This window comes from Barbus barbus (genome assembly GCF_936440315.1).
Source record: "Barbus barbus genome assembly, chromosome: 38".
Lineage (NCBI taxonomy): Eukaryota > Metazoa > Chordata > Actinopteri > Cypriniformes > Cyprinidae > Barbus > Barbus barbus.
In genome coordinates this window covers 11,630,927-11,647,075 of record NC_136716.1, presented here as the reverse complement: position 1 = coordinate 11,647,075, position 16,149 = coordinate 11,630,927, and the positions used below count along the sequence as shown (strand labels likewise).

At 37.7% G+C, this 16,149-nt stretch overlaps 2 protein-coding genes across 4 annotated transcripts in view; both read left to right on the top strand.

The window, feature by feature from the left end:
- The first annotated feature begins 4,448 nt into the window (after window positions 1–4,448).
- On the top strand, window positions 4,449–11,225 carry ercc4 (excision repair cross-complementation group 4). Of its 2 annotated transcripts, XR_013783130.1 has the most exons (12): window positions 4,449–4,841; window positions 5,738–5,918; window positions 6,014–6,209; window positions 6,303–6,510; window positions 7,485–7,665; window positions 7,766–7,885; window positions 7,999–8,106; window positions 8,190–8,745; window positions 9,414–9,506; window positions 9,606–9,718; window positions 9,814–10,675; window positions 10,905–11,225. XR_013783130.1 is itself a non-coding variant. In XM_079397745.1 (11 exons), the coding sequence occupies exons 1-11, from the start codon at window positions 4,665–4,667 to the stop codon at window positions 10,542–10,544; spliced, it is 2,664 nt and encodes an 887-aa protein (XP_079253871.1). In that variant the 5' UTR covers window positions 4,449–4,664; the 3' UTR covers window positions 10,545–11,107. The 2 variants fall into 2 exon arrangements, 1 of the variants encoding a protein (XP_079253871.1); XM_079397745.1 differs by having other exon boundaries at window positions 9,814–11,107.
- Window positions 11,226–11,385: 160 nt separating this feature from the next.
- Window positions 11,386–16,149, top strand: part of LOC306857683 (myocardin-related transcription factor B-like) — a 42,159-nt gene continuing 37,395 nt past the window's right edge. For both annotated transcript variants that reach the window (XM_079397735.1, XM_079397734.1), the window contains exon 1: window positions 11,386–11,568. The gene's annotated coding sequence lies outside the window, so the exon portion shown is untranslated. The remainder of the gene's footprint in view (window positions 11,569–16,149) is intronic.

Here is a 16,149-nt window from a genome sequence, read left to right as displayed (position 1 = left end):
AGTTAATGAAAAGGCATCTTAAAACATGGATAAGGTCATCCACGTGCATTCGCATTCAGCCAACCCACGCGTAAAATTCCCTCTTTTCCAATAAAAAAAATAAAGGGTCCAAAAGTTTCTGAAGCAAGAACTTTCCACAAGCCAACACTTGAGGTTGTCAGTCAACCCTCACACAGACTTTGACAGATTGCTGTACAGTCTGCCCATCTGCGCAAGCTATTTTAGTGGAGTTGGACTGTAATAGTCATTTTCAGTATGCAGTGAGGTGGAGGGCACATTAGCAAAGAGATGCAGACACACTACATCATTAAGATGCCTCATTGGCATTGCAAAATGACTTGGCCTATAAATAAATACCTGTCTAAATAACCCCTATTCATTTTAGATGGATTGAGATGTTTCACTTAAAAACAAAACGTGCTTCTCATACATAATGCCATGGATCGTGTGACCTCACATATGACCTTGTCTTGTTTATACCTCGTTTGATTCTTTAATTAGAATTTCAACTCATTTTTTAACATACAGTAGAAAAGACTTATTCTTAAGGTTTCTATATTCTACATTGTATGTAAACATTAATCCTTTTTTTACTGGTTCTTTTCAAATCCAATAAGAATACTAATGCGGATAATCTGCCACCACATTTTCTCACACCGGGCAGCCTTGATTTTCATCCTCTGCTTCAATTAGATTATTACACATGATATTAATATTTGGATTAAAGTGAATTGCAAAATGGGGCTAATATTTTTTATTAAAAGCACCTTTAGACTTATCAGCCACGCTGCAGTTTGGTTTCAACAATAAGAGCTCCATTTTTAAATTCATTGGCACAAAATGGAGCAGCTGTAGTAATTTCGTAAAATATGAAACGTGTTTCCACTTTCAACCGTGAAGTATTTTCTGTTATTATTTGTTCTGTTGAAATGTATTTTCTGGTGACTCGCAGCAGTGCATTTTAAATGTGAGACAGCAGTGAAGTCGCAACTGTGATTTTCCCCAAACACTCTGTATTACTGAAAGATCATTTATCATCTAACTAGCCAGTTTATTTTGTATCCTTGAAGCTTTAAATTCCCACAAGAATGTTCCCTCAGTGGTTTTTGAGTTTACTTCATCAGGCTTACACTTTTCTCACTGTAACTTCATTTGGTGTTTGCAAACCAAATATCCTGCAGTGTTAGTCATGTACCTTGGTGACTTTAATCCAATTTGTGGTAGGCTCTGCCTTAAAGGTGCTGTATCCCTTCAACTAACTCACAATCTCTCCAAAACCTCACTCTTCCAACATGTGACCGCACAGCTGAACACTTCAAGTGAATGTTCACCCAAAAATGAAAAGTCTTTCATTGTTTACTCACCCTCATGTCATTCCAAACCTGTATGACTTTTATTTCCCTGTGAAACAAGATGTTTTGGAAATGTGCCCTTATAATAAAATTTAACCACAACAGTCTTCAAAATACCATCTCATGTTTATCAGAAAAAAGAAAGTCATACAGGTTTGCGACGACATGAAATGATGACAGAATGAACAATTCCTTTAAGGGATAGTTAATACACAAAAATTTAAATTACCACATGATTAACTTACCCTCAAGCCAGGTGTATATGAGTTTCTTCTCTCAGAGTTATATTAAAAAAAACATTTCCTGGCTCTTTCAAGCTTTATAATGGCAGTGAACAAGCTATTGAGATTCAATAGTCCAATAAAGTGCATAAATCCATCATAAAAAATACTCCACATGGCTCATGGAGGTTAATAAAGGCCTCCTGTAGTGAATCGATGCATTTGTGTAAGAAAAATATCCATATTTAAACCTTTACAAACCATAATCTTGCTAACTGTCGTTTGCGTGTTCCAGTGGATGACGGAGGATGTAAATTTCTAAAATTATCAACATGATCAAAACTTGCTGAAAAGCCTGTTGTACACAATCATACCTTCTATCTTGTCTTAATTTATACGTTTTGTAGCAAGTAAAAGGCCTTTTAGTTTAATTCTAAAAATGTCCCCTTTTAGGTTGCCGTAAACAGAATAACTTGTATATTGTTATAGTAATATTTCAAGATGAAAACTGATTATCCAAATACATTTTTTTAAATCATGTTAAAATAAGTGTCAAATACGATACATCAGGCTTTTGAGCAATGTTTATTTGTACATCTCATAATCATGGTGGTATTGCATTATATCATATGTTTGCCCCCATAATAAAAACTACAGAACATTGACTGTAAATCTAAGCCTCCTAAATATCATCTTATTACCATATTACTTTGATATACAGAGTAACAACTGATATTTAAATGCATTTTGTGTGTGTAGTGTGAGATACTGTTGTAAAGATTTCATAGATTTACATTAATGGGGATATATGAATATCAGTGACTGCACCAAATTGCATACTTTTGCTCAGTTTGGTCCTCTGAATAAAACTGAGGTGTTTTTCTTTCTCAGGTAGCCTATGTGCTTCATATGCTCTTATATATCATATATAGCCAAAAAATATGATACTCCAAAATAAAAAGGTTCAATAATATGTTCCATAAAATTTTTTAAAAAAAGATTACAGTGAGTTGAACATTTGGACTTATTTGAATGAGTCATTGACATAACGCTGTTTAAGCAGCACACCTCCTGTCACCCTTTGAAAAGACTGCTAAAAATCCAGCTGCTCTCTGAGCCGGCGCCTTTTCCTGCCTCGATTAATCTCATATGCTTCTTGACATGCCCAGTCACTGCAATGCTCCACTACTGCTTGGGACGAGTGTTTGTTTGCTTCTTCTAGATCTCCCCCTAACCTCATCCTTCCTGACATGGTGATGTTTGAGAAAGGCTCTTATTAAACTTTGAACCAGGCAGAATAAAAGGTTCATCCTGCTTTCTTTTACTTACCATTAGGGCTTCCTCTCCTTAAGTGCTTAGTCAGTGACCTCAAAAAACATAACAAGCTCTCTGAACAGCAGGTCTCTCGATTTTTTTTTTTTTTTTTCCTTTTAGCCTCTCAGATACAATGAATGAACAAGTGGTGCTCTTTCATGTTATTTGAGGTAATTTACGCTTAATTTCAAACAAGATACCAGAGCACTTGATGAGTTAAGGGCTTCCTGATATACACTCTGTACATTTTCCTTTCTATTCATTTTTAGCAAATAAGCAAAATAAATAATGAAAGCATCAGAGCGACAGAAGAATGCACTTAAGATTTTTGAACATAACACATAGATGCAGACCTGGAATCCACTATTTCTTCACTCTATTTTGACAAGGTGTCTATATTGGAAGCTAAAGTGCTGTAAGACCTTTACGTTTAAAGAGTGGACAATGAACTGTGCATAGAGTCTGGTTTGGGTTTAAACAGCAGTGTTGTATAGCAGTTATACATATCACATTCATAATTGAGTCCTAGAGGCATGAAATCCTGAAAACAACTGTAGCTGTTTGATATGGTGAGTTTCCAACTAATTCATCTGTTTGCATAGATTTTGTGTATTTGCTACAGAATATTTTTGTATAATTATGTTGATAGCAATATGAAAATGTTTTTCTCTCTATTTTCTCCAAAAAGAAAAAAAGATTATGCATAAAAACATCCTCGTACATGTTGTATTCTTCGTAATAGCTCTTTAAATCCATTTCCTATTTATTTTTAAGCATGCCCCACTTAAACTGTGATAAACAGCTAACACTTCAGTAGCACTCCACACAGAAGTGCTCTACTGCTCTCTCAAGGACACTAAGTAGCAGTGCACCCACTCAGTGATTTATGGTTTCTGCAGCCTTCTGCACAGAATAGGGTTGTGGTAAATATTGTATGTACAGTTTTAGGACTAATGAGCAGTGGTCTAATTGTAAAAAATGAAAGGGGGGATGGTGTGGTCTGGGGGGTGGGGGGGTCCTGTTGCTAATTTACACAATGATTACAAAATTGATCTCATTTTCAAAAAGGTTTCTATTCAATGAAAAATTTGCCTTATTAAATTAACTATTATTTATATTAAAAATATATATTTTGCTGAATGTGTTTTGTGCTGGCACCTCGGCTGATTTAGGTCTGTCATGGATAAATAAATATGTGGCAGCAACTCCCTGTTTTAATAAATGACTTACTGAATCATTCATATCAACGATTCGTTCAAAACGGCTGATTCAATAGAAAGGAAACAAGTGAATGGACCGTTGAATCACTGGCTCACTCGATTCGTTCACAAATTGATTCATTCACAGAATGAAACACCGTATTGCTCTGCACTGTTGTATAAAACTAATAGCACATTTGTGCTGATATACAGAAAAAAATACACTCTCAATTTTTAATGACCTGAACGGAAATTAGGAAATTGTACTAAGTTTCTGCTGGAAGTGCGGTAGCTGGGGATTTTGTGTTTACATCCAGTGCAGCAGGTGGCGCCAATATATACTAAACTCCACGACGTCACGTGACACAATACGCCTTTTTGAAACAACGATGGCGAGCAAAACTTGTGTAATGTGAAGGAATATGATATAGCTTAAACAAAACAGGTTTTGCTCAGTTCTGTGATTTTGTGTGCACTACCGGCAAAAAACAGACATTAAATGGAAGCGCTATTCTTTAGTTCGTCCTGATAAAAGCCAGTAGAACTGCAAGACTGTAGGTGATCAGTCGCCCCTGAAGATGGCGAGCCCGCTGCTGGAGTATGAGACGGAGTTGTTTCTGAGTTTGTTCAGCTCAGACGGACTGCTGATCACAGCCGAGGGGCTCGGGATCGACCGCATTCTCTTACACTTCATGAGAGTGTATTCAGAGGAGGGCAGTCTGGTGCTCCTGTTAAACACAACCACTCCTGAACAGGTGGGTCAGGCTGATTTATCCGGTTACACTGCGACTGATATACAGTAAGAGAGGACATGGCAAATCAAGCAGTGATATGTCTTACGAATTTTACATTTAGCTAATTCTTGTATAATTGTATTATGCATGTAGCTTGTATATGTTCATATGTGAATTGCAAATGACCTAAGAAAGTGATACAAATGGTTGTAAACCTGAATGCATGGCTATAAAAGTTACAGCACTTTGAGCATGCATCAACATTTTCATTATATGCATTGCATTGTTATGCTTTTTTTTGTTATGCCTGTAAAGCCTGATATATAAAATAAGAAAGTCTAATCTTTTGAAATGGAACAGTTTATTTAACCTTCAGACAAAATATTTATAATGAGAAGTGGGAATATGATACTCAAGGATGGGAAAACACCTCAGTTTGAATTCAGAGGCCCAAACTGAGCAAAAATATGCTATTTTGATGCAGGTGTTGTTATTTATAAGGCCGGAACGTAAGATGCAATTGTAATGTAAATCAATATAGCAGTCTACTTGCATAAAATGCTTGTAAATATCATTGTCACTCTATATCTCCAAATAGTATGTATTAATAATACATAATATGATATTAAAATGCTTAGTTTCATGGCCAAGCTCTGTAGTTTTAATTGTGGGGGGCAAGACGTATAATTAAATGCAATGCAGTGATGAATCAGAGATACAAGTAAACATTCCTCACATTTTTTAAATTATTTTTCCAAATAAATAACGTATGGATAATCAAGTAAGTTGCTTCAGTCCAATAAATGTTTATCTTTAAATATTTCAAACAATATCTTTTGCTTACCTTATAAAATGTTTTAGTCTTTATATGGATAAAGTGATTCAATAATAATGATGAATGTGTGTGCCTGTTAAAGGAGTATTTTACAGAGCAGCTCCGTGCTGAAGGAGTGAGCCATCTTCCCCAGACTGTGACCAGTGATGTGCATAATAATGAAAGATACAATGTGTACACTAAAGGAGGAGTTCTCTTTGTGACCAGCCGCATCCTGGTGGTGGACTTCCTTACGGACCGAATTCCTGCTCACCTCATAACAGGTCAGTGGAAGGCTGTTGCGAAAACAACTGGGTTATGCAGAAGTTTTTCAATAATGTGTTGTTGGACTAAATTGTCTTACTGTGTATTTGCACAGGAATCCTGGTGTATCGTGCGCATAAGATCATTGAGTCTTGTCAGGAGGCTTTCATTCTGAGACTTTATCGGCAGAAAAACAAGACCGGGTTCATCAAGGCCTTTACGGACAAAGCCACATCCTTCTCTTCTGGCTTCTGTAAAGTCGAGCGTGTCATGAGAAACCTGTTTGTGAAGAAGCTCTTTCTTTGGCCAAGGTATGACATTTAATTTTTTTGTTTTACTCTATTTATGATTTTGGTTGGTGAATGTTTATAAATCGGGTGTATTTGCAACACTTTATCTGCTAGATTTCAAGCATCAGTAAACACAACGCTGGACAAACACAAGCCAGATGTGGTGGAGCTGCATGTGTCTCTGACTCCAGCAATGAGAGCCATTCAGAGCTCTATTCTGGACATCATGAACGCCTGCTTGAAAGAGCTGAAGCGCTACAATCCCACTCTGGAAGCAGAGGACCTCTCTCTGGAGAACAGCCTGGGCACTTCCTTTGAGAAAGTGAGAAAAGACATTTCATTGTGCTATTGATAATACTGTACACTCCAAAAAAAAAATCACTGTACCACACACACACACACACACACACTCAAAAAAACAAAACAAAATAATAATAATAATATAACACTGCATTTCATATTTAACAATTTTATTTATACTAATTTGATTTATATTTTTTTCTTTTTTACTCTGTGACCTAAGATTTTGTTCTTAAATTAACTATTAGTTTTAACTATTGGTTATAAATAATACGGTAACACTTTAGTATAGGGACCAATTCTCACTATTAACTAGTTGCTTATTAGCATCCCTATTATTAACATATTGGCTGTTTATTAGGACGTATAAAGCACATATTCTGCATAACCATATTCTACATCCCTAATCCTACCCAATACCTAAACTTAACAACTACCTTACTAACCATTAATAAGCAGCAAATTAGGAATTTATTGAGACTGAAGTCGTAGTTAATGGTTTGTTAATAGCGAGAAGTGGACCTTAAAATAAAGTGTGACCAATAATACAATATAGATATGTATAATATATTAATTTATATATAATATAAATAAAATATAATAATATTAAATCATTTTTATGCTTTAATTTTATGAAAATAACAGTGAACACTTCCACTTGTTCATAGTATTTTACTATATAAAAAGAATTACAAATTATTTTAAGTAATAGTATTATCATTATTATTTTAAATGCAGTAATCAAAATAATTACATTATATATTTTATAATAGTGATACAAATATTCTAAATGATAATTATATGAAATAATAGTTGTAAATAAATTATTTTATTTATTTTTATATAAATTTTTAAAAAGTGCTGTATTGCTGAGGCAAAAAAAAAAAATGAATAAAATGTCAAGACCATGATAAAAAAGTAAAAGTAAAACAAAAAAGAAAGATAAATTGTGAGTGGCTGACCATGTTTTTTGTTGTTGTTTTTTTTCAAATGTAGACAATTCGTCATTATCTTGACCCACTGTGGCATCAGCTGGGGTCCAGGACCAAATCTCTCGTTCAGGACCTGAAGATTTTAAGAACCCTTCTTCTCTACCTCACTCAGTACGACTGTGTCACCTTCCTCAATCTGCTGGAGTCTTTAAGAACCAGCCAGAAAAGCTTTGGTAGTAATTCAGGTACAGTCAGCTGATCTGTTGCTCTAGTTGAACTCATCAGAGCAAATTATAGTCAGTAAAGGTCACCTGATTCTTTTATTTTTCTCCTGTTTTGAATCAGGTTGGTTATTCTTGGACTCAAGCACATCAATGTTTGTAAATGCTCGCTGCCGCGTGTATCGCATTCAGGAGTCAAAGAAGAAACTAAAAGTTGGAGAGACTGACCAGAAAAGTGCCCTAGGTACAATATGTTTGATGTGTAGTGTTTCTTCTAAAAGGTGTTCACATATTTGTTTCAAATGTTTAATACACGTGCATACTAGTATCTTCTTTTCTATTTATGTATAAAACTAGCCCCTCCAATAAGAGAGCTTGTGCTTGAGAAAAATCCAAAATGGGAAGCGCTAACAGAGGTACTACAAGAGATTGAGAAAGAAAACAGCAGCTCTGAGTGTGAACCAGGTCAAACCATTTAACAGTAAAGCGTTTCATGATAACCATTCATATACAAAGCATCAAGTTAATTTTTGTTGTCTGTACACCAGGCCGTGTGTTGATATGCGCCAGTGATGACAGAACATGCGCTCAGCTGAAGGAATATATCCAAAAAGGAGCAGAGCACCTACTGAATCGCCTTTATTCACGCACCATTGGAAAAGAAGATCCTCAGCCTGATTTACTGAAGCTTGACAAAGGCTGGCCCAAGAAGGACTCTGCTAGGAGCAAAGGGAAGAATGGGCAGCCGAAAAAAAACAAAATCAACTCAAAGAGACCAAGAAAGAATGAGAGACAGTCAAGAGTCTCTCAGATGGAGAGGCAGGAAGAAGCTGAAAAAGACCTTGTTGGAAACAGTGAAGATGAAGGAAGGTTGGCTGAAGAGGAAGAAGAGATTATTCTTGATCTTTCTTCCGATGACTACTATGGCATTCTTAAAGAGCCTTTGACTGTCATTCACCCATTGAAGGGATGCAGCGACCCCTACAGTTTGACACGGGTGTTGCATGAAGTTGACCCCATGTTTGTTGTTTTGTATGATGCAGAACTCAGTTTTGTGCGGCAACTTGAGATTTATAAAGCCAGCAGGCCAGGAAAACCTCTCCGGTGTGTATATTGGCATGGAGCAAATGTATAATCTAAGAAACAATAGTACTTAAAGTTTGGGGTCGGTAAGATTTTTAAAATGTTTTTGAAATAACTTGTGCTGACCAAGACTGCATTTGTTTGATCAAAAATACAGTAAAAAGGTAATACTGTGACACATTATTACAATTTAGAATAACTGTTTTCTATTTGAATATATTTTAAAATGCAAAATTTTGTGGTGGTAAAGATGAACGGGGATTATGTCAATCTTCAGTGCCACATGATCCTTCAGAAATCATTATTATGTTGATTTGGTGCTCAGGAAGTGTTTTTTCATTATTATTAATGTGAAAAACAGTTGTGCTGCTTAATAGTTTTTTTTAACAAGATTCTTTGATTAATAGAAAGTTCAAAAGAACAGCATTCATTGGACACATATATATATTTTATAACATTATAAATGTCTTTATAATGTGACTTTTGAATTTAATGCATCTTCAGTAAATAAAAGCATTAATTTCTAATTTTTTAAAAATCATACTTGCCCTAAACTTTTGAACGGTGTTATTCATTTATATATTCTTATACAAATAATTTAAGTTATTTAGATAAATAATAAAAAAAATCCATATTTAGATTTAATATAATGTATTTAATATTCCTGATTGTTTTCCCCTTATGTTTAGTGTGTATTTTCTTATATACGGAGGCTCGACAGAAGAACAGAGGTATCTTACAGTCTTGAGCAAAGAAAAACAAGCATTCGAGTACCTCATAAGGTTAGCTCAATATTTCCTATTTATCAGAGTTCAAAAATTTGTTCAATTGCATTATCTTTTTGTGACACTGCTTATTTAATTACTATTTTTTTAAAATAGGGAAAAGGCTAGCATGGTTGTGCCAGAAGAGAGAGAGGGTAGGGAAGACACCAACCTAGATCTTGTCCGCAGTCAGGAACCTGCCAATGCCACCACCAACACCCGCAAAGCAGGTAAACCTTCATTGTTCCACCTGACGTATTCTTACAATATGGTTTTGTCAGTTCAACATGTAATGTGCTGAATAATGGTTGATATGTTCAATTAGGGGGTCGTGAAGAAGTTAAAGAGCCTCAGCGAATCATAGTTGACATGCGGGAGTTCCGCAGTGAGCTTCCTTCCCTTCTGCATCAAAGGGGTCTCGACACTGAACCCGTCACCTTAGAGGTTGGCGACTACATATTGACTTCAGAGATCTGTGTGGAGCGCAAAAGTGTCAGTGACCTCATTGGTTCTCTGCAGAGTGGGCGTCTTTACACACAGTGCCTCTCTATGACTCGGTTCTATCGCCGTCCCGTACTGCTTATCGAGTTTGACCCTGCAAAGCCTTTCTCCTTGGTGGCCCGCAGTGACTTTCGTCAGGAGATCTCTGCCAGTGACCTCACCTCCAAACTGACCCTCCTCACCCTCCATTTCCCCCGCCTGAGGCTGCTCTGGTGCCCGTCTCCCTATGTGACAGCAGAGCTGTTTCAGGAGCTCAAACACGGCCGGCCGGAGCCTGACGCTGCCACAGCTCAGGCCATTACTGCCGAATCAGAGACGGTGACGGAATCAGCAGACCTGTACAACCCCGGACCTCACGACTTCTTGCTCCGTATGCCTGGAGTCAATGTGAAAAACTTCAAGAGCCTTATAAAACACGCTTCCTGTCTGGCTGATCTTGTAACAGTTAGTCAGGAAAAGCTCAGTGAGATATTGGGCAGTAGTAGCAACGCCAGGCAGCTTTATGAATTCCTACACAATCCAATGAATGTGGTGCCTGTTCAGAAAAACAAGTAGACATCGTAAAGAAGAAAAGTATTTGCATCGTATTCTCAGGTTTGGCAATTGTGCCTTGTCAAAAGGGATTTATATTCATATTTATTATGAAATTATTGTATAAAATGTAGTGAATTATTGCATTTCTGAATATTTAAAGGGATAGTTCACCCAAAAATGAATATTCTGTCATTAATTACTCACCCACATGTCGTTACAAAAGCTGTAAGACCTTTGTTCATCTTCGGAACACAAAGATATTTTTGACAGACAAGGATCCTAACACGATCAAGGTCCAGAAATGTAGGAAGGACATAATTACTCACCCTCAATGACATGAGAGTGAGTAATTAATAACAGCATTTTCATTTTTGGGTGAACAATCCCTTTAAATGCCTTGTTTGTTAGAATCAAACTTTCCAGTTTGTTATGACTTGTGACATTGCTGTGTATTGTAGACATTTAAATGCAGTTATTTGCTTATTTTAATATTTAATATTTTCATTGGTAAATTCCACTCTTAGAAAAATGTTAACATTTTTGTCATGAATAAAATAATGTAATTATCTCTGTGTATTCGATACAAAAACAAAGTTCTGTAATTTACTCATCCCGATATTGTTCCAAAACTGCATGTTGTTCTTTGACTACTTTCATAATGACTCGAGCTTTTCCTTACAATGAAGGTGAATGGTGACTGAGAAGTAAATCTATATTTTGGGGTTAACTGTACCTTTAAACAATTCTGTGTAAATTAACAGTAATTTTATTAAAATGAAATACATTTTAATTAAGTTCTAACATATACAAAAAGACAGACGGAACACTAGCATAGTAACTGGCCTATAACAGTGTTTGCGTCACAGAGTTCAGACAAACAGAGGAGCATCGGCCATCTTACTTCCTCAAAAAAAAAAAAAAACTTCAGTCCCAAAGAAAAACAGAATCAATCTCTGGATACATGGGTGACCACATCAAGGACAGTTATGGAGCATTAAACCAAGGGGCTACGACAAGGAAGCTAGACACAGCTATAGGGAACAGGGTAAGAATCGACATTATATGGCAGTAAGAGATTTAATGTGTAGCGCTGTAGTTTTCGTGCTAGCCTGTTTGCTGATGAGAGGATTGAGCCATTGACAAACACGGAGCATGACTGTCATATACACTCTAAAATAAAAACATAAACATGAAATAGTGAGTATTCTCGGGTAGGCTTTACAAAAGATAAGATACTTAATGTAGGCTACTAGCATGCTAACTTACTGTATTATCTGTAAACATTGAGTTTTGATGTTTGTAGATAAACACTGCTGTTTCCCATGATGTTTATGCTGAGACAGTGGGGTTTACATGTTGAGACCCTCAGTGTCAGATGGCCGAGGAGGAAGGGTCTGTTGATGATTTAAGCATCTGTATGGCAGAAAGGTTAAACGCACTGGAAGTTTTTGCATCCTGTTTGTGTCTCATTGACTCTCCTGGTGAAACTGAGACTGCATGTGAATGAGAGTAAACAACTTAATAGAAATGCAGTCTTCAAACAACTCGTGAGTCATACACAGGTGTAACTTTATATGGGAAACTCTTAAGACTAGACTCCTGGCATCTCCACTTCATGCCACCGCAAGTCATGAATGTCTGAAATCAAATTCTGTATGGATGCCAGATTTATGGCATGCTCTGTGGTGTGTTTTTGATACGAAATGTATAGTTAGCAACCAAATCGAGATTTCACATGCTATTATTTGCTTGATTTGTTGGTTTCATGCAAATTTAGATTTTACCACATGTTATCCGCATATCTAGATTTCTACAGAAATTAATATTTTTTATCAAGTGTATTCTGTAGTCTCAGCTACTGACTATGATTCCTAAGTTTTGATTACTTAACTAGGGGTCCTCAACCTTTTTCAGGACTCATAGGAGAGACATACTGCATAAAATTGAGTGTTGTCTGTCCAATAATAATGTGTTTAGTGTCACATTATTGTATAATTAATTTACTTATCGTGTGAGAGAATAACACATTTAGCTCAGAGTTATCATTCTTTAAATCTATGAGAGTTTTGTTAATTGAAATAAAGCTGAATATAACAAATAGAATATGAACTTTAATGTAAATATTAGATTAAAAAAACTACATATGAAAATCAGAAATTTTGTAACTAACTGCAATAAAATAAGTTGACGTTTAAGTGCTAAAATTACTCAAATTAAAACTGAAATACAAATAGAAGCTAAATAGAAATATAAAAAAGAAAGTAATAAAATGACAACAGTGCACAACAAAATTAAAATGAAAACGTCTCGGTTACGTATGTAACCCTCGTTCCCTGAAGGAGGGAACGGAGACGTCACGTCGGATGACCGGCGAAATTGGGATCTCGTCAGAGAGACCAATCCACTTCAAGTGTAACTAAACGAGCCAATGGACATTGGCATGCGAACATTGCATCCAGCTGCCGCTGATCACAGCGTGAGTATAAGAGGTAGCAGGTGCAACGCATTAATTCATGCTTTCGCTGAGGAGCCGAGCCGGTGATACGGCAGTTCAGTGGTGGTACAGCGACGCGACGGGACGGGACGTGACGTCTCCATTCCCTCCTTCAGGGAACGAGGGTTACATACGTAACCGAGACGTTCCCATTCAGTCGGTCACTCCGAGTCACGTTGGATGACCGATGAAATTGGGATCCCTACCAACCCAGGTGAAAAACAAGGGCACTTCCATAATGTTCTTAAAGTGCTCTATTTTCGCGCACTAATTTTGTACTTAATACACTAAAAATGATCCTTTAGTACTCCTTAAGATAAACTTAAGATCATCTAAGTGTACTCAACTGTGCTATTTTGAGACACCATGAATATGAACTAAAATGCACTTTTAGCATACTATCTTTGTATTTCAAAAATGTATTTAGCTACCACTTGTAGTACACTTGAACCCATCTTTCATACACTAGTACACTCAAGTGTACTACAAGTGGTAGCTAAATACATTTTTGAAATAGCAAAAATGTATTCAAAATAGCACAGTTGAGTACACTTAGATGATCTTAAGTTTATCTTAAGAAGTACTAAAGGATCATTTTTAGTGTATTAAGTACAAAATTAGTGCGCGAAAATAGAGCACTTTAAGTGCATTATGGAAGTGTACTTGTTTTTCACCTGGGAAAGCGCCACAGGAGCTGCCCCTTCCAGTGCCCTGTGTAAGCCTCCTGATCCTTCCTATAAGGCAGACGATAGGACCGGGCTCTACACAGAGGAGGTCAACTACTGTTGTTCCTTGAGCAACAGTAGGACTTGGATAACATTGGGAAACATGCCCTTCCGCTTGGAAGAGGCACACTGCGGCGTCACCTTCTCCCAGAAGGGGTTAAGTGACATTTAGACATGTGAAGTAACTCCGTAGGGCCCTATTGCACATGGAAGTCTCTGAGATGGCTTAAGCTGCATCATTAGAGATGGCAGACCAGTCCATATACCGTGGAATACACATATGGGATCCCGACAGGGTCTCTCATATGGGCACTAGCCTCACACCAGATTTCAAGAATTCATTGGCTGAAAGGCCTGGCGCCGGATGCTCTGCCACGTCTGGATGCCGGAGTGCTGGAGGACTCGACAGGGTTTGCCTGGTTAAGGAACTCTCTGGAGAAATAGGAGTAAGGACGCCGCAAGCCGACTCTGAGCCAGGCCTCTCAGTGCCACTACCCATTTGAGGTGAGAACACAGGAGGAAACCGGTTCGACAAGTAGGCTATAAAACCTAGTGAATGTGTTGGGAGTTGCCCAACCCGCAGCTCTACAGATGTCTGCTAGCGAGGCACCACGAGCCAGCGCCCAGGACGATGCGACACCCCTAGTGGAGTGAGCACGCAACCTGAGCGGACAGGGTCAACTCATGTCAAGTCACCTTTATTTATATAGCACTTTTAACCATTTAAATTGTGTCAATGCAACTGCACAATATCAAAAAAGGAAAATAGTGTCAATAATGTAAAATGAAAAGATTAAAAAAAGATTTTAAGTTAAAGGCATTTCATTATTGAATTCAGTGATGTCATCATCCAGCTTAGTTCAGTTTAAATAGTGTGTTTGCAATCAGGTCGACGATATCGCTGGAAATTAAGTGTCCCCTACTAAGCAAGCCAGAGGCGACAGCGGCAAGGAACCAAAACTCCATCGGTGACAGAATGGAGAAAAAAACCTTGGGAGAAACCAGGCTCAGTCGGGGAGCCAGTTCTCCTCTGGCCAAACGAACCAGCAGTTCAATTCCAACTGCAGCAAAGTCAGATTGTAAGGGTTCAACTGGTTTCAGTGGTCTTTCCCGATGGCTGTCTAAGTGGCGGGGTCCTCACTGGGGATCTGTCTCTGGCGCTCATCTCGGTGTCCTGGTCTCCGCTGACGTTCAAGGCTGTAGAGGTCATCTCTGGGTGCTGATCCACCATCTGATCTGGATACGGACTGGATCTGTTGACTGCAGTGACCATCTGGGCTGGATACAGACCGGATTGGTGGCTACGGTGACTGGGGATATGTCCCCGGGGCTCATCCAGGTGTCCGGCCTCCGCCGACGATCAGGGCCACATACATTATCTCCCGACGCCGATCCACCATCTAATCCGGACACGGGACTGAGAAGCAAAGTAGAAACAGACAAATATTTGAGTAGATGCCATTCTTCTTATGATGTAACGAGTACATCATGTGTTATGGGGAGTGTTCCCGGTTCCGGTTGATCTAATTAATGTAGCCTAACAATCCTTTAACGGATTTGAATAATAGAAGTGTATTAGTGTGTTATGTGTAAGCCAGGTTAAAGAAATGTGTCTTTAATCTAGATTTAAACTGACAGAGTGTGTCTGCCTCCCGAACGGTATTAGGTAGATTGTTCCAGAGTTTGGGTGCTAAATAGGAAAAGGATCTGCCGCCCGCAGTCGATTTTGATAATCTAGGTATTATCAAATGGCCAGAGTTTTGAGAATGCAGCAGACGTGGAGGACTATAATGTGATAAGAGCTCGCTCAAGTACTGAGGAGCTAAGCCATTCAGGGCTTTATAAGTAATTAACAAGATTTTAAAATCTATACAATGTTTGATGGGGAGCCAATGCAGTGTTGACAGAACCGGGCTAATATGGTCGTACTTCCTGGTTATAGTAAGGACTCCAGCTGCTGCATTTTGGACCAACTAATTTGTTGATCAAGCGTGCAGAACAACCACCCAATAAAGCATTACAATCGTCTAACCTTGAGGTCATAAACGCATGAATTAGTATTTCTGCATTTGACGTTGAGAGCATAGGTCGCAATTTAAATATGTTTTTTAGATGGAAAAACGCGGTTTTACAGATGCTAGAAACATGGCTTTCAAATGAAAGATTGCTATCAAACAGCACACCTAGGTTCCTAACTGATGAAGAAGAATTGACAGCGCAGCCGTCAAGTGTTAGATAGTGTTCTAGCTTATTACATGTGGGGTTTTTAGGTCTGATAATTAACACCTCTGTTTTTTCAGAATTTAGCAGTAAGAAGTTACTCGTCATCCAGCTTTTTATATCAACTATGCATTCCGTTAGTTTCTCAATTTGGTGTGTTTCACTGGGCCGCGAAGAAATATAGAGC

Coding starts and splice junctions, on each gene's coding strand:
- ercc4 (XM_079397745.1), top strand. CDS start 4,665: ATGGCGAGCCCGCTGCTGGAGTATGAGACGGAGTTGTTTCTGAGTTTG. Junction 7,886..7,998: donor TGACCAGAAAAGTGCCCTAG/GTACAATATGTT, acceptor GTATAAAACTAG/CCCCTCCAATAAGAGAGCTT. Junction 9,719..9,813: donor CACCAACACCCGCAAAGCAG/GTAAACCTTCAT, acceptor ATGTTCAATTAG/GGGGTCGTGAAGAAGTTAAA.